At 43.6% G+C, this 22,519-nt stretch overlaps 1 protein-coding gene across 1 annotated transcript in view; it reads right to left on the bottom strand.

The window, feature by feature from the left end:
* Positions 1 to 1,972: 1,972 nt before the first annotated feature.
* The window catches only part of CEP55 (centrosomal protein 55), a 33,156-nt gene continuing 12,609 nt past the window's right edge, over positions 1,973 to 22,519 (bottom strand). The window contains exons 4-9 of the mRNA XM_089690314.1: positions 20,465 to 20,524; positions 18,993 to 19,140; positions 17,302 to 17,615; positions 8,652 to 8,723; positions 7,963 to 8,088; positions 1,973 to 5,437 (exon numbers count right to left, since the gene is read on the bottom strand). Of these exons, the coding sequence (XP_089546440.1) occupies positions 5,237 to 5,437; positions 7,963 to 8,088; positions 8,652 to 8,723; positions 17,302 to 17,615; positions 18,993 to 19,140; positions 20,465 to 20,524 (921 nt within the window). The 3' untranslated portion in view covers positions 1,973 to 5,236. The remainder of the gene's footprint in view (positions 5,438 to 7,962; positions 8,089 to 8,651; positions 8,724 to 17,301; positions 17,616 to 18,992; positions 19,141 to 20,464; positions 20,525 to 22,519) is intronic.

Below are 22,519 nucleotides of genomic sequence, written 5' to 3'. Positions count from 1 at the left end.
TAAGTACATCTCCCGTATCCCTTACATAGGATCTGAGTTCCAAGACCAGATCCTTGATTAAGTCGTCTACAAATTTGCCTATTGGTTCCAGGGGGCCACCAATAGCAGATACTATAGGGCGTCCCGGTGGTTGAGAGGGATTTTTATGTATTTTTGGGATTACATAGAAGGTGGGAATATTATATGTATCAACTAACAACATATCACATTCCCGTTTGGTTAATAAGTTTGCTTCACGTGCCAGTCCCACTTTTTTATTTAAATCAACCACAAGTTTTGGGAACGGATTGTTATGTAGTTTACGATATGTATCCAGACTCTTCAGCTGTCGAAGCACCTCCTTCTCATATTCCACACTCTCTAGTAGTACTACATTCCCCCCTTTATCACTCTTTTTAATCACAATGTTTTTAGCATTTTTAAGTTCCCTAAGTGCTATTCTTTCACCTCTAGTGAGGTTATCAGCGTTCCTCATTGTCCAATCTATTTTTCCAAGGTCATCATGTACTAGGTCTAGAAAAGTACTTAGCCATTTATTTTCCCTGATATTAGGCATTCTTCTAGAAGGAGTTTTTTTCATATGTACACCGTGCTTATGTTTAACCTCCCTATGATCTATGTGATCAAATAAAGTATTGTTAAAAATTCTTTTGAATTCATATTACTCCGCGTGGATCATCTAGTAACCTGCTTTTTTAGGTAGGGGTGTTCTTGTCACACTACCATATTGTTTAGTATGTAGTTTTTGGGTTTTTTGTATCCACACTTATACAAGTGAGTCGGAGATATGCTAATGACACCGCTAATTTGTGTCATTTTTGGTGGCCTGTTTTTGCTTTATTGTTGTGATCTACTCCAGTGCTTGCTGATCTGGAACACACATGCAGCCAATAAAGTTAGAACTATATACTCTCTCCATGTCAGTGCTTCCAAGCATCAAATACTTTTGGATCATAACCACTCCGCAACTAGAATTTTCAAAATGAGAATTTAATCAATTCTCAAAACAGGTTTCCTACAACCCCCCCCCCCCCCAAAAAAAACCAAAAAAACAAAATGTGGCATTCCACAAGAAAACAGTGGTTTTGAGAGTTTATGTGCCAAAAGGTTGTACAAGCAAAATCCATAGTATTATCACATAGCAAGCAACATTGGTTTTGACATCTATATACAAGACTGGGTATTGATGGCAGAAATCTTATCCCAAATCAAATTGATCTGTACTACAGTGTGCCATGTATGGGTCCATATTTAGGTAAATTGGACAATATGAGGATCAGACTAGGAAGACTATTTTATGAGCTGAACGACTCTACGACTGCATCTAATTAAGATACAAACCCTAGGGACCACATTTGTTTAGTGTTAGCTGGTGCAATTCTACTGTATGCAACAGGCGCACTCACACAATGGATTCATTTACTAAAAGGAGTAGATTATGTTAAAGCGGAACTCCACCCAAAAGGGGAAGTTCCACTTTAGGTCTTTGTCCCCCGCTCCCCATTAAGGATTGGCACCTTTGGGGAGTGGGGGGGGGTACCCGCTGCCACTTCCGCTGTGAGTTGTCCTCCCCACCCCCACGTAGTCTTCTGGGACACATGCGCATGCGCAGTGGGCACCCGGCTGTGAAGCTTTAAGCTGTGCCCACACTGAAGATGCTGGCGCCAGGAAGAGAAGCCGTGGAGAGGACACCGCTGGACTGAGGGACAGGTAAGTGGCTGTATTTTAAAAGTCAGCAGCTACAGTTTTTGTAGCTGCTGACTTTTTTTTTCAGCTGGAACTCTGCTTTAACTTTAAATACCCAATCATAGTTAAGAGAAATTAATTTTTTTTTGTATAGCGCATAACTGACTATTCAAAATGAACACAGCTTCAGCTTATTCACCAACATTCAATTTGTCAAGTGAACTGCCTGCTTTAGTAAATCAGCACCAATGTCTGCATTGCAAAACAAAACAAAAAACACACAAGATGGTTTATATAGAGCTTTTATTTTATTCAATTCCCTTTTCTTGTACAGAAAAACAAATCAATATTTTTAAAGGACACGGACTTGACATTTCAAATATATTACTGGCTCTGATAAAAAAAATATAAAAACAAACAAAATCTACAAGCCATGAAACAAAGAGTTAACAAAGTGCAATTTGATAAGTTAAGACACCCTGTGGCCCTCCAGCTGCTGATGGAGACAAGCTGGGACTTGGTTCCTAAGATGTTAGAATGACAAAGTTGCACAATCCCGAGGTAAACAGCATGTTCAAGTTTCTGTAGAGGAAAACATTGGATCACAGGGGCCTTAAATAAAATGTTTAAAAGAAAAAAAAATTAAAGCCATTCCACTCCTAGAAACACTGGCCCAGTGTTGTGGCAAAACGCAAGATTAAGGGGGAAATCTGCAGTTTTATTAGAGTGAATGTAAATCGTAAGTAATGATGTGAACCTGACCAGGTCTTAAAAGTGTACGCATGTAATTTTGTTTGGTCAGCCATAAACAGATCTAATTTTTGGGTGATGTCTGCTTAAAATCGGACAAATATTCAAGCTGTAGGTTGTCCTGGCAGTACCAAATAGCTCTACAAAAGTCGACTGAGAAATCAAAAGGAGCCGGATGAAAATTTGTCGGCTGAACAGTGGCTGCATTCAGTCAGATGAAATTACTGTTTGGGTATTCAGGCAGCTGCAGGTGTCGGCATACAGTAGGTAGCAGCACAGATGCCACCCATCCACCCTGGTAAGCATGGATGGGGAAATCTACTCATTTCTCAGATTCAGTCCGCAGGATGAAGAAAAGTCTAGTCATGTATGCTAGCTTTAGACTTAGGAATAGTACAAGTGAAACCCCCTTAAATTTTAGGTCCAGGATTGTAGTTTTCTGCAAGTCAAGACTGGGGACTCATTGACCAATACAGCTCAATGGGCATGGTGTCAAACACAGGCTCAAATATTTTCTGTGTGTCTGTTCACAAGATAGCATTGCACTGATGGGTTACAGTGTGCTACATCAAAAAACCATGCACTGCAGCTGACTGCATGTGACTGTGCTGTGTCGCAATGCCCTTTAGTGCATAAAGTAAATGAAGTACCTTTTTGTGACACTTTAATAAAAAGTTGGGGAAAAAAAAGCAAGCAATGGGATTCATTGTATCAACGTGTTTATGTCCTGTGTAGGGCCTTGGCCTTCAATCCAGGGAACTCTGTAGGAATTAGTTTAAAATGAATGCAGGTACCTGCGGGTAGCACAAAGTGTGTAGGTACTTCAGCACTGTTAGTACTTTTTAGGCTAGGTCATGTTCATTCCATACTTTTCTCCTTTTCCACAGTTCAGTAACAGTAATTACTGGCTCATTCTTCCTGCAGGGGCAAAAGAAGCCATGGTATCCCACAGAGATCCATCCCAGAATAGAATTTGCCTTTTATATTTCCCTACTTTTTAGCTGCTGCTTACTCCATGCCAAATCAGTTGTCACTCAATAACACTGGTAGTATGACTGTTTACAAGGTCAGAGAATGAGAGTTCCATAGAAACGAATGAGCAGACAGGCACAGAGCATAGGAGAAGGTTTCAGGGTGGCTAGGAGTGTTTGCCTGTGCTTCTCCTATGTAAGTGTAAACCTCTGCTTTATTTTCAAATCAAATTCAAATCTATGGGTCCTGTTACTTCACTTATTCTTAAGTGAAGTAACCCACAGCAACCAAATCAGAACCCTTGTATTTGTCTGGCTTAAGCACGATGAATTCTGATTGTTTGCTACACACTACTGCACTTTATGGAATAAAGTAATATAGGAAATGCCCAACATGCAAACAAAGCAACAGCAATGGCCTTTCTAGAGTTCGACAAGCATATCATACAGTAAGTAACACAACTACAGCAGAATCATTCCCCCACTGAAAACCAGCGTGGAGTTACTTTTTAAAATCAGTGCACTGCAAGAACACAATCAATCATTTTCCACACGTAACATTTACAAAATAATCATAGCATCTTTTTAACCCTGATAACTCACCCCAACAATGGCAAATGCAGCTTCAGGGCCTGTCAGTTGTTAAATATAATATTATATAGTAAAAGAAGACTTGATAACATCTCTATAAAAGTTCTGAGAGTCCAGTAGATTCCTCTCTAAAATTTGGATAAAAGACTGTAGTTTTAAACAGACACACACACACACACACACACAAAAAAGAGACAAGACCTTTTGTAGGGTCACCTCTTGCCTGCACCCTTTAGGGTCCTCTGATGTTTACAGTTAGCTCATGCAGTAAATGAATTTCTCTCAGCAGTTGCTCAGCAGGAATTCTGCCTCCACTCCCTGATATACCTGCAGGCGTTCTAAAGCCGAAACGAAAAAGCTAGTAGAGTAGTTGAATGGGCAACAGAAATGCTATTTACACATATTTTGTGCACCCCCTTCCCCAATTCCTCTAGCTGGCTAATACTTAACAGCTCTTTAATCCATTTTCACAAGCATTCAAACACAAATAAAAGGTAAAGGAATACGAGGAAAGTCTGATTCCTGTACAAAGTCAGGTCAATAAGTAGTTCTATGTCAAGAGTACACAATCAAAAAACCCCTATCGAATGTATTAAAGCGGAGTTCCACTTAAAAGTGGAAGCTCCGCTTGTTTGCTTCCTCCCCCCGTCCACTGCCATATTTGGTACCTTTTGGGGGGGGAGCGGGTACCTGGTTTTGACAGGTACCCACCTCCCACTTCTGGCTCAGTTCACCGCGGCGAAGTGAGCCGGAAGTTCGGCCCCCTCCTTCCTCCCGCAGTCTCCTGGGAACTTTCACAGGTCCCAGAAGACTGCTGGGCCAATCAGGAAGAGCAGAGCGACAAGTGCCATTGCAGTTGGCACCAGGCTGTGAAGCCGCAAGCAAGGGACAGGGTGAGGACATCACTGGACCCTGGGACAGGTAAGTGTGTGTTTATTAAAAGTCAGCAGCTACAGTTTTTGTAGCTGCTGGCTTTTAATAAACACAAAAATGGCTGGAACTCCGCTTTAAGGTATACAGTATGCCACATTTGTGGCCTTTATTCTGGTTTGTTCATTGCCATAACATTTTGATGAATCATAGAAACAGTATCGTAGTCTACATATACATAAAATCTACATGAATCGTACGTTACATATACATAAAAACAAAGCGTATAAAAATCACCGTTATATGAATAAAAAGGAGTGTAATACAGTCAATCCCTTTGACAGAGATATAAAGCATCAGTCAGTTGCTCAGCTGGTACAGACATCAATGTGGGCAAGGAGTTCACGGTGCTGGCTGGTAGGGTACATAACTTGACATCGTGGGCATTCTAGAAAACTTTCATCAAGAAGAGTTTTAGGTTTTGGAGATGGGTATTTCTCTCTTGTGGACAGTTTGTCAAAATCAGACACAAAGTTGCTAGTTGAATCGACAAAATAAATGTCACGTTTCTGTGAGAGAGACCCAAAAATTAAAATGGATTATGAGATTTGTGGATGACTTATGCTAAATAATGTTCTTTTAAAAGTTTTATACCTCATGGAAAGAAGTAGTGTAGCGCTGTATACCTCAGAGTGTTTCAAGGAATTGTCAGGAACAGGCAACAAAGACAGCTCAAGTTTGTTGCCCTGCAGTCACCAATTAGACTTCAACTTAACCTCTTGCCGTCCGCCTGTTTATAAACGGCAGGGCGGTGGCAGTCCAGGGGCGGGTTGCCGTTCCTAAACGGCACCCACCTTTTCTAGCTGTGCGCGCTCCCTGGGAGCGCGCACCACCGCGATCCGGTGCCCACTGTGTCCTCTGGACACAGTGAAACACCGATCGTCGGACGGGACCTCTGTACGAGGTCCCGATCATGTGATCACTGACTGGCGAATCAGTGATCACATGCAAAGTAGTAAGCAAGATGTCACTTGTGACATCATTGCTTACTACGTGTGAAATCTGTGAATGATCACAGAGGTCACATGGTACAAGGCTATTCACAACAGCCTTGTATCATGTGACAAGCTGTGACCAATCACAGCTCACTCAGTATTTCTCAATGACTGCAAGAATGCAGACAGAGAGAAAGAGAAATGATTGCTTTTACATCCTATATGGGTGTAAAAGCAATCAGTGTAAAAAAAAAAAAAAAAAAAAAAATCTTCATCACCCCCCACAAGTAGTACAGTGTCACCATGGTGACACTGTACTGCTAGGGTGACAGTATGTAAAAAAAAAAAAATAAAAAATAAAAAAATAAAATAAAAATGTAAAACAAAATGTTTAAAAATTATAATTTTTGGTTATAAACTAATTTGGATTTTTTTTTTTTACTAAAAAAATAACGGAATATATTTTGGCCAAGATTTATGATGAAATATTATTTAATTTGCAAAATTTTATAAAAAAAAAAAAAAACACTGTCAAAATTTTTGGACTTTTTCATTTACATAGTAAAAAAAATAAAAATCCCAGCGGTGAATAAATACCACCAAAATAAAGCTTTATCGGTCTCAAAAAAATGGTAAAAAATTCAGATGGGACCGCGCAATTGTCATTCAAAGTGTGATAGCGCTGAAAGCTGAAAATTGCCCTGGACAGGAAGGGGGTAAAAGTGTCCGGACAGGAAGTGGTTAACAGATAAAGAAGTAGATAGGCTGCTTTTTACTTTTTTATACTAGTAATGGTGGCGATTAGCGACTGATAGTGGGACTGCGTTGGGCATTGACACTGGAGGGGGGGGGGACGTAACTGCCACTGACATCCCAATGACACGAATACAGTCATCAGTGCCAATAAAAAGCACTGTCACTGTACTAATGACACTGGGCAGGAAGGGGTTAACATCTGGGGCGATTAAAGGGTTAACTGTGTGCTGTTTTACTGTGTGCTTTACTAGAGAAACATACTGCTGTGCATTTCTCTGCAAATACACAGCAGCATGTTACTGCTGGCAGGAGAGTGACCTGTGTTGTTTACACACAGATCTCTCCCATGTCAGTGATACTCGGCGATCATCGGGTGTCAGCAGGGAAATCTCCGGCCTGGATCTGGTGATCGACAGCTGTAGCAGCCAATGGCGGCACGCATGCCCTACCCAGAAATGCAAAATCATGTATATATACACACACACATGCTTTTGCACCGCCCTGGGGCAGTCAGGAATCAGTTAAAACATACCTCAATTGAAGCTCAGTGATGGTTATGTTTCACCCCCTTCCTGCCCAGGCCAATTTTCACCTTTCAGTGGTGTAGCACTTTGAATGACAATTGCGCGGTTATGCAGCACGGTGTGAAAAAAATTATAAAAATTTCATATGGATACAAATAGAGCTTTCTTTTGGTGGTATTTAATTGCAACTGGGGTGTTTATGTTTTTGCACTATAAACAAAAAAAGAGCAAAACATTTTGAAAAAAAAAGTCTGTTTCTATTATAAAATTTTACAAACAGGCAATTTTTCTCCTTTACTGATGTTCGTTGATGAGGCTACACTGATGGACACCGATAGGTGGCACTGGTGGGCATTGATGAGGCTGCACTGATATGCAGCAATAATGGGCACTGATGGGTAGCACTGCTGGATACTGATGATCAGGGCACTGATCATGACATTTGCCGGTTATCAGCAGTACTTTTCTCACGATTCGACAGCGTGAGGAAAGTACTGTCGATAACCGGCAACTATATTTACTTTGTGATCTGCTGTTTCATTGGAAACAGCTGATCATGTGGTAAAAAGCCACCATGATTGGCCTTTTACCCAGTCGTGTGATCAGCTGTATCCGTAGGACACAGCGATCACTGACAGCACAGGGGGTGCATTCTGGGAGGACGTCATACGACGCCCTCCCAGAACTGGACAACAGCGCTGTAGCGCAGTTGTAAAGTGGTTAAAAAATGCAGGCTAGTAATTTTGCATGTTTTAGCTGTATGTATGTACGTGATAGAAAAAGGAATAAAAATAAATAAATAAATAAATCTAGACTTACCCCCGGCTCCAGCTTTGTTATCTGGTCCTGTGTCTTACGCAATTCCTTTAGAACTTTATAAAGTTGGTGCTGAACATTATGCCTGTCAATCTTCTCATTTTCCAAGTCAGAGGTGCACTTCCGGATCTAAATCACATAAGAAACAGCAGTTCGCAATAGCTCACATTTATGCACACAAGCGGATAAGTCCGCCCACTGACTCCTCTCCTCTCTCCTTCCTCTGCAGTTTAAAAGTATAACGGACTTCTCTGACCATGTTTCCAGTTACATTCATATTTAGGGTGTAACATGAAGCATGGTCACATTCAACAGCCCCCCCCCCCCCCACACAAACACTTACCTGAATTATGGGGAAGTCTTCTCCCCATACATACAGTATATTTTTTGTTTTGAATTAGTTGTGCCTCTGTCCGCACAGCCATGTCATCCAATCACAGATCCATTTACAAATAGAAAGAATACACCTCATCTGCCACTACAGCATAGGGACTCGTGGATTTCAATAAAGCACAAATGCAGTGACACCACTGCACTTCTTACTTCCTCTAGCTCCATAACAGGTCTGGGGAAGAGTTTGCACCCAGTAGGTCCAATACAAAATGGACACGTGTGTACGTACGCATTACATACTGTATATTCCCCGACAAACTACAGAGTAGCAATAAGAAAGCAGAAAAATTATCTTTCACCTGTTGCTCCAAAGCTGCCACATTTTGCTGGTCCTCTTGCTGCCTCAACAGCGATCTTTGCATCTTCTCAATCTAGGAAACAGTAATTTCTGTTAAATCTCTCTTCAGTCAAAAAACCAAAGATAAGGAAATATTTATTATAGTGATCCAAAGTGGGGGAGATGTGAAAAATGTAAGCTATGCAATAATACCCAACTTACACAGAGGGACATTTATCAAAACGGTCCTATCAGCAGTTCCTAATCTGCAGTTTCTTGTATTTTAAAGTTAGGTTGGGAAGGGTCTTTTTGCATGCAAACACAGGATTTTTTGTACTCATCCTACCATTGACGGACACAGTGGCTTCTTCTTTAACCTTAATGAAGCAGGGTTTTATAGCCCCACCTACAGGAGGAGGACACTAGGCAGAAAAAAAGACTTGGCACCTCCTATGGGCAGTCCTCTCTGGGTATAAAATCCCCTCTCTGCTATAGGTCTCCAGTCAGTCACAAGCAGTGTCAAAGGAGAGATCTCCCTAGAGGGGTGGGTGCTGTGTCCATCAATGAACTCAGAGAAAGGGATTTTACGGTGAGTACAAAAAAAAAAGAATCCCGTTTTCTCTTATATTCATTGATGGACACAGCGGCTTCTTTAACCTTAAGGAAGCAGGGATGTCCCCAAGCTGTGCCAGAATGAGGGGAGGGCAACCATACAATGTAAAAAGAAAGATCCCCCAGGGCAACAAGCCAACACTCCAAACAACCCCAAAAATGGGAGGCCCAGGAGCCCTAAACAGCCACCTGCAACATTTTGCAGCCAAAACTGGCATCAAAGGATGCAAACACAACTTTATAGAACTTCGTAAACGTGCACAGATGACCAGGTCACCGCCTTGCAAACCTGAAAAACAGACTCCTGATGTCAGAACACCCAGGAGGCACTAACCACCCTAGTAGAGTGCGCCATAACCGGGAAGGGAGGCTCCTGCCCTTTAACAGCATACGCCTGAACAATCGTCTGTCAAATCCAACGAGAAAAATAATGGCAGAAGATGCCTCCAGGCACTTCTTCAGACCATCTGACCCCCGAAAGGCAGCAATCCACAAAGACCACATCCAGGGAATGTAGAGCCACCTCTTTAGGGTGAGTTGGTCATGGACACAGTGAGAGAAGAATATACTCAAATGAAAATCCGACACCACCTTCAGGAGAAAGGAAGAAGGCCAAAGCACCATCTTGTTCTTGTGTAAAACCATATAAGGCGACTTACAGGACAAATCTGCCAACTTCAACACCCTCTGAGCCAAAGTGATAGTGACAAGAAAAGCAACCTTTTGTGAAAGTGTAAGCAAGGGGATTTCCTGAATGGCCTCAAATGGAGGCCTCTAAAAGAGCCAACAGCACCAAATTCAAATCCCACAGTGACAAAAGGGGAGTGCACAGGAGGGACCACGTAATGAACCCCCCCAATTTAAAGTATAGACCAAAAAATGCGTAGCTAAGGGCCGCTGAGAGAAAACTGTCAGAGCAGAGACTTGACCCTTGATTGTACTCAACGCAAGCCTTTGATTCACACCCCATTGGAGGAAGGCACCCAAGCAGCAACCAAGGAACATGGATGGAACCCCAAGGCTTCACACCAACCAATATAGGCTCTCCAGGTGCGATAATAAATCTTCCAGGGAGGTACTTACAGGCCTTCAACAGTCAGAATCACCAAGCCAGAAAACCCCCTGTCCTTCAGAACCTGGTTTTCAATAGCCACACCGTCAAGCCAGCAACGGTAAAGCAAGGTGGAAGACCGACCCTTGAGAGAGAAGGTCTTTCCTAAGAGGCAATCTACAGGGAGTATCCACCCCGTCGGCATACCACAGACAACGAGGCCAGTCCGGAGAAATAAGGATGACTGGAATCCCTTCAGCCTCTATCCTTTGTAGCAGGCGAGGAATCAGTTAAAGGAAAGGGAAGGCGTAGACGAGAGTGTACTGATCCCATGGTGCAAACCAGCACATTCGCTGCTTCTGCCAGGAGATCCAAAGATCATGCCACGAACAGTGGAACTTTCCAATTGAGGCGGGAAGCGAGAAGATCCATGTCCAGAGTCCCCCAGCAAATGCAGAGCTGAAGGAACACTTCCGGATGTAGGGACCACTCTCCCTGATCCGGAGCCTGACGGCTGAGATAATCCGCTTGCCAGTTTGAGACGCCTGGAATGTATACGATGGACAGAGCCGGTACAAACCTCTCTGCCCAATGTAAAATGTGAGATGCCTCCAGCGACGCTGCTGCACTTCTTGTGTCCCCTCTGATGATTCACATACGCCACCACAGTGGCAATGTCAGATTGAATCCTGGTCAGCAGACCTGACAGATGGTCCATCGAATGAGTCAGTGACAACCTGATCACCCAAAGCTCCAGGATATTGATGGGTAAGCGAGCTTCCCCCAGAATCAATCGACCCTGAGCAGAGTCTGCTCACAGGACTCCTCCCCAGCCCAACAGACTGGCATCTGTCAGGACCACAGTCTAGCGAACGGGAAAGAAAGACTTCCAATTCCGTAGAGCTGGGGACCTCATCCACCAAAGAAGGTAGGCCCTCAGCAACCGTTCCAGGTGAATCAGAAGATCCAAGGAGGCGGAAGCCCTGTTCCATTACGATAGGCTATTCCTCTGTAGTGTTCTCGTATGAAACTGGGCATACGGAACTGCTTAAAAAAAAAAAAAAAAAAAAAAAAAAAAAAAAAAAAAAAAAAAAAAAGGTAGACACCATCAAGCTTAACACCCACATGCAAAGACAGAGTTGCCGAACTGACGACCGAAGCTTCAACAATTTCTCTGATGGAAGGAGTACCTTGGCCTTCTCCGAATCGGGAATCAGCCCCAGGCACCTGGACAGAGAGTCAACAGCAACTTCCTGAGGTTCAGGATCCACCTGAAGTCCCGTAGTCCCATGGTGATCTCCACACTAATAGCGATGTGCGACTCTCTGCACACAGGAGCAAATTATTTAGGTAGTCTCAATAAGGCCAGGACTGGGGCTAGGAACTTGGTAAACACCCCAGCTGCGGAGACGAGACCAAAGGGCAACGCCATGAATTGATAGTGCACGTCCTCAATGCCAAAACGAAAGAAGCGCTGATGTCCCTCGCAAATGGTGATGTGCAGGTAAGCGTCCTTGTTGTCCAAGGAGGCCCGGAAATCTTCCTGGTAGAGGGAGGCCACCACTGAGTGGATAGATTCCATCTTGAATTCGTGAACCTGCATGAAGACATTCAGGGCCTTGAGGTTCAGGACTGGGAAAAACCTGTCCACCTTGGGAACAGTGAACAGGTTGGAGTAAAAGCTGCAAAAATGCTCTGAATCAGGTACTGGGACGACCACTCCATGGAGCAGCAATTCCTGCACAGCCCCATACAGGGCTTGCAGGTGACCTGGCTTAAGCCACAGATTGGAGGGGGAAAAAAAAAAAAAATCTGTCCAGTGTAAGGGAATGAAACTATCTTGTATCCTGATAGAATGATTTCGTGAACCCACTTGTCGTGAATGAGGGAGGTCCACAGGCCCGGAAACCTTTCGAAAACGCATCCCCCCACCCGCTTCCAAACCTTCATGCTGAGGGAGACTTATCCGCAAGTTTGGAGGTCTTTTGAGGCCAAGGACACTTGGTCCCACCTGCGGGGGGGGGCCTTAAAAGGCCTGAAGCCCTTGGCTGTGGAGCTGGACGGGCGAAAAATGTGTTTATCTGCCGTAAACATTGGCCCTGACTTCCGACAAGGTTCCTTCCCCTTCGTGGCCTGAGGGAGGAAGGTACTCCTGCCCCCAGTAAGGTTCTTTTTGTCATCCAGGGTAGCACCAAAAAGTCGGTCGTTCAGAGAGGGCAGGTCCGCCAGGGCCTTCCTGGAGGCCTGGTCTGCCAACCAACACTTGAGCCAAAAGGACTTGAAGCACAACGGCCGAGATGGTAAGTTTGGAAAAAAAGAGGAGCTGCATCAAGGGTGGCATCACAAACACCCTGGACTAACTGGTCCGCCAGCTCCACATACTCTTAGAACTACTGATTAGAAGTCAAGCCTTGTTGTAGAGCCTTGGACTTCCGTCAGTGTCTGGGAGACAGAGGCCGTAGCCTGCGCCTAAGTGTCTATCCGGCCTCCGCCCTGTGGATTGCAGGGTCCTTAAATGAGGTGGATTCCTCCACAGGAATCAATGTGGTCTTGTTAAGCCTGGTGATGGAAGGATCAACCACTGTCGGAGATATCTACTTCTTCAGCAGGGCCTCCTCAAAAGGATAATGCACCACAAAGCGTTTGGGAAGCACAAACGGACCATTTGGCTTACTCCAATCCTTCTAAACAGATCTGTCAAAATATTCGGGGTAAGAAAACACCTTAGCAGTCAAAACCAGCTTGTGCGTACCAAAAGGAACAGGTATCACATCAGCTCACCTCGCAGGGTCATCAATCTTTAGTGTTTCAAGAACCAAATCATAAAGTGCCGCTACCAATGCCTTCTCCTATGCGGCAACAGAGGCAGAGGGCCAGTCGTCCTCATCAGGGGAAACAGGGGATGCGCCCTCAGGATCTGCAGTAAATGCGGAACTCACGGTGGTGGGATCTGGTTCAGTCTCAGAATCGTCCGAGGATGGTGGCAGGGGCGCTTCTTGCTCACCTTGTGGCCAACTGCCACCTCCACATGGGACACAAATGTCTCCAGGATGGCCAACAATGCATCTAGGGGGAACCAAGGGACCATGGGTCTAGTCCCCCCAGCTAGACACTGGAGCAAGAGGGGGACCTGGACGCTCCCAGTACAGAAGACACCCCATAAAGGAGAAAGACCGACCCCCAGGGAGGACCCACAACCACCGCCAGGAGCTGCCAAGGTGCCCACATGTCCCGCACAGTGTGTTGAGCCCTGCCTCCACAAGCTCAAGGTACCTGAGGGAATCCTCGCCACTGACGATGGGAAAATGGCCGCCAAGGATTTCTCCCAGGTGGCTTCCATCACTTGATAGCCACTCAGACCCCCCCAAAAAATGGCCACCGACTGAAGATCTAAAAAAAAATAAAAATGGCCGCCCTGTCTGGCATTAGAGGCCGGAGGCCAAAAACCTCCAAGAAATTGGCCACCACGGCTATAATAACATGGCTGTCGGCCATCCCAGCCACATACAGCACGCCCTGCACCCCCCGATCCAGGCAGACCTGCAAATCATATTGGACACCTCCCCCCACAGCAGGACAAGGCCCCCTCCAGTCCCAGACCACAGAGGGAAGGAGAGGAAGCACGCACTACCAGGTTCCAGCCAGGAATGAGGTACATGGGCTAAGTCCACACCCTTTCCAAGGCGTAGGTGTATGAAAGGGGGGGGGGAGGGGGGTGGGATGTTTTGGGTGAGAGGGGACCCCACAGGACCGATCACCCCAGGGGACAACCACACCCGCACTCTGTCCTGGACAGGAGAGGGGGGGGGGCACTACTTTCCAATCCAGCAAAGTGCATGGGTGAACCTCCCATGGGGACACTAAAAGCACCCGGTCATATATGTGTCCCCGCGAGGCATTTAACTCGCTGGTCACCCTGGTCCATGGGGCATAGTCGTGAGCTTGGAGCTGGTGGTCTGCACTTGTTCACTGGTCAGACTGAGATGACCACTGGATTTAGATTATCCAGCCCATCGCCCAGCCTGACTGTTGATAGAAGATCTCTGCAGGAACACAAAAGTCCAGGAAAAAAAAAAAAAAAAAAGGAAAAGTTGTGGGGCCACAAGTCCCAGCAAAACTTCACATCCATACTCCCGAGACCCTAGGCAGAAAAGATGGGAGACCTATAGCAAAGAGGAGGGTTTACACAGAGAGGAATGCGCACAGGAGGCACCAAGTCTTTTTTTCTGCCTAGTGTCCTACTTCTGTAGGTGGAGATATAAAACCCTGCTTCATTAAGGTTAAAAAAGCTGCTGTGTCAATCAATGAACCTAAGAGAAATGCTCATTATTGGATACACAAATGCCATCATTGCACCTTTGTGACCAGAGCCATTCGAATCAGTAGGTCTTCACTTTTTTTTCATTAGTACATCTACAAAGTGATTGGGTACAATGTAATAATCAGAACCTCTTGGTCATGTGACCCTAGGTTCACATCTGTGCGGGTGGTGCCGCACCAAACCCGCACAGAGAAATGCAAACCCACGGGCGGGTGCCATTAGTTCTAATGGCACGCCGCCTGCACTGGAAAACGTAACTGTACTGGGAACTTAGGTTCCCGTGCAGGCTGCATTTTCAAAAGTGCAGGGACTTCTTTCCTGCGTGTCACGGGCGTCCATTCAAATGAATGGGCTCTCGTGGCCATGCAAAACACGGGCCGCATATATGTGAACTACTGAACTGCAAGGTACACCAAATCCAAATTTCCTTTTCCCTGACCATAGTTCCTGCCCACAACCAATTCTGACCATAGTACAAGCTCTCAATGGTAATTGAGATTCCTGTAGAAAGACTCCCACATTCCAATATCACAGAGATGCCAGTAATGTTAGTAACTTTGAGGTTAGAGTTCTGGTTTGAGGCTCTTTTCTTCCCTGTGCCTTGAGAGGTGTTTATACAAGCCAGTGTTTAGGCCCAAGGTCCTACAGTTTTCTTACAACCTGAATATTGAATAGAAAGGCCTGTCCTCTGCCAACATGTTGTAGAGAAGAACCCTTGCCCTCTGTGGCAAGTAGTGGTCTTTTTGCAGAGATCTGACACCCCCCCTAAACAAGAGCTCTCCAAATCAGCTGAGTGCAAGTTTTTATGATGGTAGAAATATACACTATATTGCCAAAAGTATTGGGACAGCCCTCGGAATCATTGGATTCAGATGTTCAGGTCAAATTTGGTGGACGGGGATCATGATGTGGGGTTGGGATGGGCCCCTTAGTTCCAATGAAGGGAACTCTTAAGGCGCTAGCATACCATGACATTTTGGACAATTTCATGCTCCCATCTTCGTGGGAACAGTTTGGGGATGGCCCCTTCCTATCCCAACAAGACTGCGCACCAGTGCACAAAGCAAGGTCCATAAAGACAAGGATGAGCGAGTTTGGGTTGGAGGAATTTGATTGGCCTGCACAGAATCCTGACCTCAACCCCATAGAACACTTTTGGGATGAATTAGAGCAGAGACTGTGAGCCAGGCATTCTCGTCCGACATCAGTGCCTGACCTCACAAATGGGGGGGGGGGGGGGGTGTTTGGACCTCTTTTAGGTTTTATTTTTTGCCATCTGTGTCACATTGGTGAGATTTCCCTGTCCCATAGCCAAAACAGGAAGTGGGAGGAAATCACTGAAAATTGAGGGAATCCCTTGACCCCCCCCAAGATCACCAGAACTAGTGTCCCCATTAGAAGATTTCTCCTTCATTACATTTCTGGGATTTCTCTTACTTTCATTTTCAAATGGTAAACAGGACAAATAGAGAGAGTGAATCTCCCTAAATGCAGATAAAGACAGTAATAAAAACCTAATATGTGTTCTAATCCATCTTCACTATCTTAAAAAGAGAAAAAAACAAAACCACACACAAAAAAATAAATACACTTTTTTTGCAGGTAAACTGATGCACTGGTAAACTGCTGGTGCCATGCAGGTCTCCTGCAGATCTGTCAGTATATCTGCTTGCCGTACGGATGTACTGACAATGCGAGGGGCAGATGAATGTCACAATCTTTTTGTCCAATAATGGCTTCTACCCTGTTTTTGTGAAGGGACAAGGGGAGAGGAAGTTACAACGCGAGCAATCATCACTGCACTTTCACCAGACATTTCAATGATGGAAGATCCGTGCTTACAGTACTCTGCAGGATGAATGAAAATTTGAAGTGTTAGTAAACCCAGGACCCTGCATTCACTATACCTGGTCTCCCACAGTACACAGAAATGCAATCATTTTATTAAATATAAACTGATAAATGCCTTCTCTCATCAGCAGTATATAGCAGTCTTGTGATTTCTATCAGTGGCACTGGTTACAGCTTGTAGGAGGAGATTTAATTCTGCTCGAGGAGGATACAAACCCCCTGACCTCTGCCTGGACAGTGCTGATTGGACCTGTGCTGATCACATATACTCTCCCAAGAAAAAAAAAAAACCCTCTCTAGCTATACACACCAAACTGAGCATGTAGTGTCTCTACACGATATGTGTCTTATCAGAAGATAAGAGGAAGACACTGGAAGAAGGGGATGATCAGAGAAGCCAGGATCAAACAGCATTTTTACATAATGCAGAGGCTTACCCCTTAGGTACCACAGTGAGATATAACCAACATGCTTTACTGCATATACAGACTGATTTTACAGTTGTGGGTTTAGTAACACTTCAAATGAACAAAACACCACCCAGACTAGCAGTGAATTTACATAGCAAGTGGGGGGGGGTGTAAATGTTTATTTATAAGAACCCCTACTGCATGTGCCCTGTGTTGCCAGGATGGGAGCCATGTTTGTCCAGATAAATGGAAGCACAAAGGGTCAAATACCTACAAAATGATGGCATTCTATACAGTTTTTTCTCTGCACAGAAAAGTAATAACTGAGCAGATGTAGTCTGTAGAGTCAAACAAAAGCTCAAAAGTTATAACATTCAGCATCTCCTATTTTTCCAGCTAGAAAAGTGTAAAAATAAAGTATGTATACCTGAGAAGAGAGTTCAGAGTTTTTCCTCTTCTCTTCTTCATACATTTCCCGGTACACATCCAGTTCTCTCCTCAGTCTCTGCATCTTGTCCTTTAGATATCTGCGGTCATCATCCCGCTGCTGCCGTTCACTCTCAGTTAGGGATTTCAAGGCGATTGACAAGTCTGCAGCCTCTTTCGTCTTCTCCTCAAGTTTGATTCTCATTTCAGAGAGTTCTGAATTTAACTGCTCTGTGATCTGACGTTCTCCTTCAAGATCTTTTCTGGCAGCAAGAAGAAGCCGGTCATAATATTTCTGTTTATCATCCTCTTTAGCTAAAAAGGATAATATTTTACAAAATGAATATTCATTACATTTTCTGTAGCTAAAAAGAAAGCCAAAACATTGTTTTGGGTTTAAACCTAGTGAGAGATTTCCAATCAATTCTTGCCCTAGTGACCAAGGGGACTTAGAGAGCAATATAAACCGGACAGATGAACTGGGAACTTTTTGGATGGAGCTCTACAGTGCGAAGGCAGAATTATGGCTCCTGCTGGCACTGGAAAAAAAAAATTTAGTTTGTAAAGCAGTTTTAGAGTTAATGCTAAGGGGCATTTGCTTGCTTTAAAATCCTGCTGGGATGCGGTCTGTGGCCCTAGCATGTTGTGTTCTTATAAACTTAGTGCTCATGACCACGTTACAAAAAAAAAAAAAAAATCTAATATGATGTACACTTTATGTGCTAGTAATCTGTCACCAGGGTTAACCTACCATTGTTTAGCTGCGAAAAGGAAAAAAAAAAAAAAAAAAATATGGTAGCGTCCATTTTTGTTTTTTTGGGGGGTTTTTTTTTTTTGTAAAACAGGTAGTGGTACTGAGAGTGTCTTCACCAGTTTGACAGCCACTGACATGGAACAAGAATGAAGGACAGGAGTTCAGACTTCATGACCACATGCATGTCCCAGGTTACTGAACGTCAAGATAGTGATGCCAGGATCATGACCAGCAGCCCCAAAACCTGCACCTTTAAACAATGTTAGCAGTGGCTGGACAGCACACAATCAAGCTCTAATGGTCCTCTGTTCCAGGTACGGATTACTTAAGAAAGACTGAAAGAGTTAGGCATCAATAGTAGGTTAACAAATGTAATAAACATTCATTAATTCTGCACATTTGTTGGGGGAAGTATAAAAAAAACCTCAAGGAAAATCACCATCCTTCCACTGTATGTGACCAACCAGTACACTAACCCCTTCACTTCCTCCTCCCCATGTAGGACATTAATGTATTTGGTGCACCATTCTCAAGCTCCATGTTTTCCCCCAGTACTGGCATGTTTCTGCATTTTCAAAAATTTGTGTAAAAACATTAAGTCATCTTGAGGTATCTAGTTTCCAAAAAAGGGTCATTTTGGGGGGCTTTGTACTATTCTAGCATTTGTAATTTAACAGAAAGGGAAACAAAAAAATAGTATAAAAAAAACAAACAAACAGGGATTATTAAATACTGCCAAAAGAAAAGCGCTCTTAAAAAAAAAAAAAAAAAAAGTTAAAACTCATTTGGGCACAGTGTTGTATAACAGAGTAATTGTTAGTCAAACTATCATATCCGTGAAAACTGAAATTGGCCTGGTAATAAAGGGGTATAACAGGCTGAAAAGTGGTAAAATTGCTACTGTTTTTAGGAATACATCCAGAAATAAAGCATTGCACCATCACAGCTGATCTCCTTTGTCTGCTGTTTGTTTTGATTAGTGCTGGCCACCTGCTGCTCCAGATTGAAAATTTGAGCCATCAGTCCCTGGACGTAGGTCTCACGCTGTTGGTCGTACACCAACCACTGCTGGTTCTTTTCAAGAGCCTGAAAACACAGGAATTGGAAATAGACATTTATAACAGAAATTTAGATGTATTTTAGGTATAGGACAAAAAAAAAATATATATAATCATAGAATAAGAGGTATGACTAATGTGGCAACCTATGAATCTGACAAAACTGCTACATTTAGTATGATCCATGTGTGGGATGGATTAAAGTATCTAACATGGTGACATTTAGCACTCAAATATAGAGGCTATTAGCACAGATCATGGCAGTGGATTGTCGGTTGAGCAGCGACTGCATCCAATCATCCAGCAGTTCAGGTATTCTGACAACCACCTACATCTGCTTTCAGAATACAATAGCCTGACAGGGGGGATTCATGCATCTACAATGTTAGAGTGGATGGGGCATCTGTAAGGATTTTTCCATTCAGTCAGAAAAAAAATCTATTAGTGTATGGCCAGCTTTGGTTACATTGTATGAAACACTACTCAGGTTACTTAACTAACCTAAACACACCATTCTCAATAAACCAATGGAAATGGAACACTTTTCATGTATTTATAAAGTCATCATACCTTACTTTATTTTTTTTTCATTTGAGAACTAGCCACTGTCACGGTTAGTTTGATGTGACCAAATAACTTGGATGGGTATCGAAGTAGCCCCTGAAACAACATGAGTCACTTCTGATGAGTTTTCCTGACACCAACAGAAAAATGGTGACAGGGAGGGACCTCCAGCAGATTGACAGCCTCAGCTCTGTTCCTGTGTAAAGGGGGATGTGTCCCTTCTCGCCAATCATCCCTCAATCAGTAACTTTGGCTACCCGCCCCCTGCTTTTCAGAGCTGAGAGATACTGTGCAAAGTTTGCACTTTAAATAGATAAAGGGGACAGAACTGCGGATAAACAGGTACAACTAACTTAAGAAAATTAGGTTCACCTCTGAATCACCTGCAGCCGGTCACTTCACTGGGTATATGTCAGGGTTTACAACTACTTTATGTCCAATTTGTTCTATTTCACGTAATGTCTAAGCAGAGTTTTGCCCATTAGAAATCCTTCTCCGGCTAAAAACAGCTAGGAAAGCAATCAAATATTTGAACAGCAAGTTCATTTTTCTTTGTCTCAGTCTGGAGCAGACGGTCTTGCAATTAAGGATTGCTGCTACTTATTTATTCAGAATAGTTGCCACATTTCACCATAAGTGAAATAGAGACGGATTACAGCCACATCTGGAAAAGGTATGTTTAGATGTCTTTAGAAATGATTACCATATCATCTGCTACCTTACACACAATTTGTTTCTATTATCATCACATGTAGGAATACTGAACTATGGAGGACTGATATACTCACATCTCTCAGCTGTGCTTCCAGAATCTGAACATTACTGACAGTTGCCTCTTTAGGTGTGTCCTATAGAGAAGCACAGTAGTGTAAGTCCCACAACTGACAAATCAAAAAGGTGAGAACAGATATAAAAGGTTTCATGGTAGGTCCTAGATTGCAGATTTAGCTTGATTGCCTAAACAAAGCCCTATTCACATGTGTGTGCATTTGAGTGATGACAATTGTGCCCTTAAGGTCAGTGATACTTTTCTTATCTCTGTACTTACAGGTTCAGCACTGTTAGGGCACAGACCTTATGAACTTAAAGTGGAGGTCCACTCAAAATGCAGAAGCTCCGCTTATTTGCCTGCCCCCCCTTTTTTTGGGGGGGGGGGGGAAACCTTCACAGGACCCAGAAGACTACCGGACTAATGAGAGTGCGCAGCGTGACTCACAGCCGCAAGCTGTCACAGCCTGGTGCCTACAGTTGTGATGCTGGAGCCGGGGATAGAAGAGGCAGAGAAGAGATGGTGCGGGTGAGCACATCACTGGAACCGCTGCAGGTGTGTATGTTAACAACACCCCAAAAGTGGTTCGCAAAACACGGTGTGATGTGCAGAATTGGATCACACAGGTGTGAATACCCATGCGATCCAATTCTAGTGCGGACCAAAGAAAAAAAAAGGGTCCTGCACCTTTTTGGTGCGGGTGCGATTAGAGCCATACAAAATGTATGGCTCTAATTGCACCGCACACAAATCGCATGTGATTTGCAAAAGAATGCAGTGTGGCTCCTGTGCGAATCACATGCGATATACTGCACCGCATATATGTGAACCCAGGATAAAGTAGAACCAAAGGCAAAACTTCAGACAGAGTCCTTTTTTGCCATCTGTGTTCCATTGGAAAGATTTTTCTTCGCTTCCTGTCACATAGCCAAAACAGGAAGTGAGAGGCAACCCCATCCAAAGTGAGAGAATTCCTGGTTGTCACCAGAACTAGTGTCTGCATTGAAAGATTTCCTCTCTATTCTGGTTTTCTTTTACTTTCAGTCTCGGTGCTAAAGGTAAACAGGACAAATACAAAGTGTAGATCTCCCACATAGGGACACAGATGCCAATAAAAACCCAACAGGTGTTCTAAGCCCTTTCCACACAATCCAAAATAAATAAAAAAAGTTTTGTCTTTAGTTACACTTTAAAGATGTCAGTAAATGCTGTCTCTTTTAAAGAGTAACTTCATTTTTGTTGATTTAAAAAAAAAAAAAAAAAAAAAAAAAAAAAAAAACACAACACAATAATTCCCTCTGGGTTATCATTGCAGGGATTTGAACAAACTGTGCTGCAGATTCCTATCGCCGCACACGCCAGAATGAGAGCATTTATTCTAGCATGAAACATCCTCTGTAACATTATACTGATGACCTATAAAAAGGGGTTTAAAAGTGTTGCCTATAGAAAATATAGGGCACGGACATTCATCGCCATTTCACGAGCTCATGCAACAGGAATATAAAATCAAGCATCTAGCAGGGGTGTGGAAATTTTTGAAAAAACTACTTGTTCAGGGACTAAATCTGTGCCCCAATCTATTTGGTCCTCATGACAATCTACTTGTCCTAATAAAAAAAAATTTCTAGGGCACAAAAGCAATAAATTATCCAATTTTTTCTTTTGAAGCCCCTTATAGGTCATCAGTTTAGTATTACGGGAGGTCTGGTGCTAGAATTATTGCTCGCATTTTGACATGCGCAACGGAATGTAACATGTGTATCGCAGTCATTGTTTTCATGTGTAGGCGGGGGGGGGGGTTGGGGGTCACGTTAATAAAAAACAAAATACTTTTTACTGAATTTATTTTTCCATTACATAGGGGACAAAGACCCCAATGTGATGATTTTTGGTGACAGGTTCTCTTTTTTGAGACCCTGCATGTCTCCCCTGAATGTAATGCAGTGCAGGACGCTGTTACAGTGTATGGCCCTGTTATTGCTAGCACTTGTGACAGGCTATAGGGGCTGGTTGCATTGTCTAATATTGATAAACTGGGGCAGCGATCAGGGACACTGGTGCTGGCTAGCAT

This window comes from Staurois parvus, unplaced genomic scaffold (assembly GCF_062004578.1).
Source record: "Staurois parvus isolate SC_StPar_1 unplaced genomic scaffold, SC_StPar_1.0 ptg000525l, whole genome shotgun sequence".
In the NCBI taxonomy this organism is placed as follows: domain Eukaryota; kingdom Metazoa; phylum Chordata; class Amphibia; order Anura; family Ranidae; genus Staurois; species Staurois parvus.
Note: the sequence above shows the minus strand (reverse complement) of the source record. Positions and strands in the feature narration are given on the sequence as shown.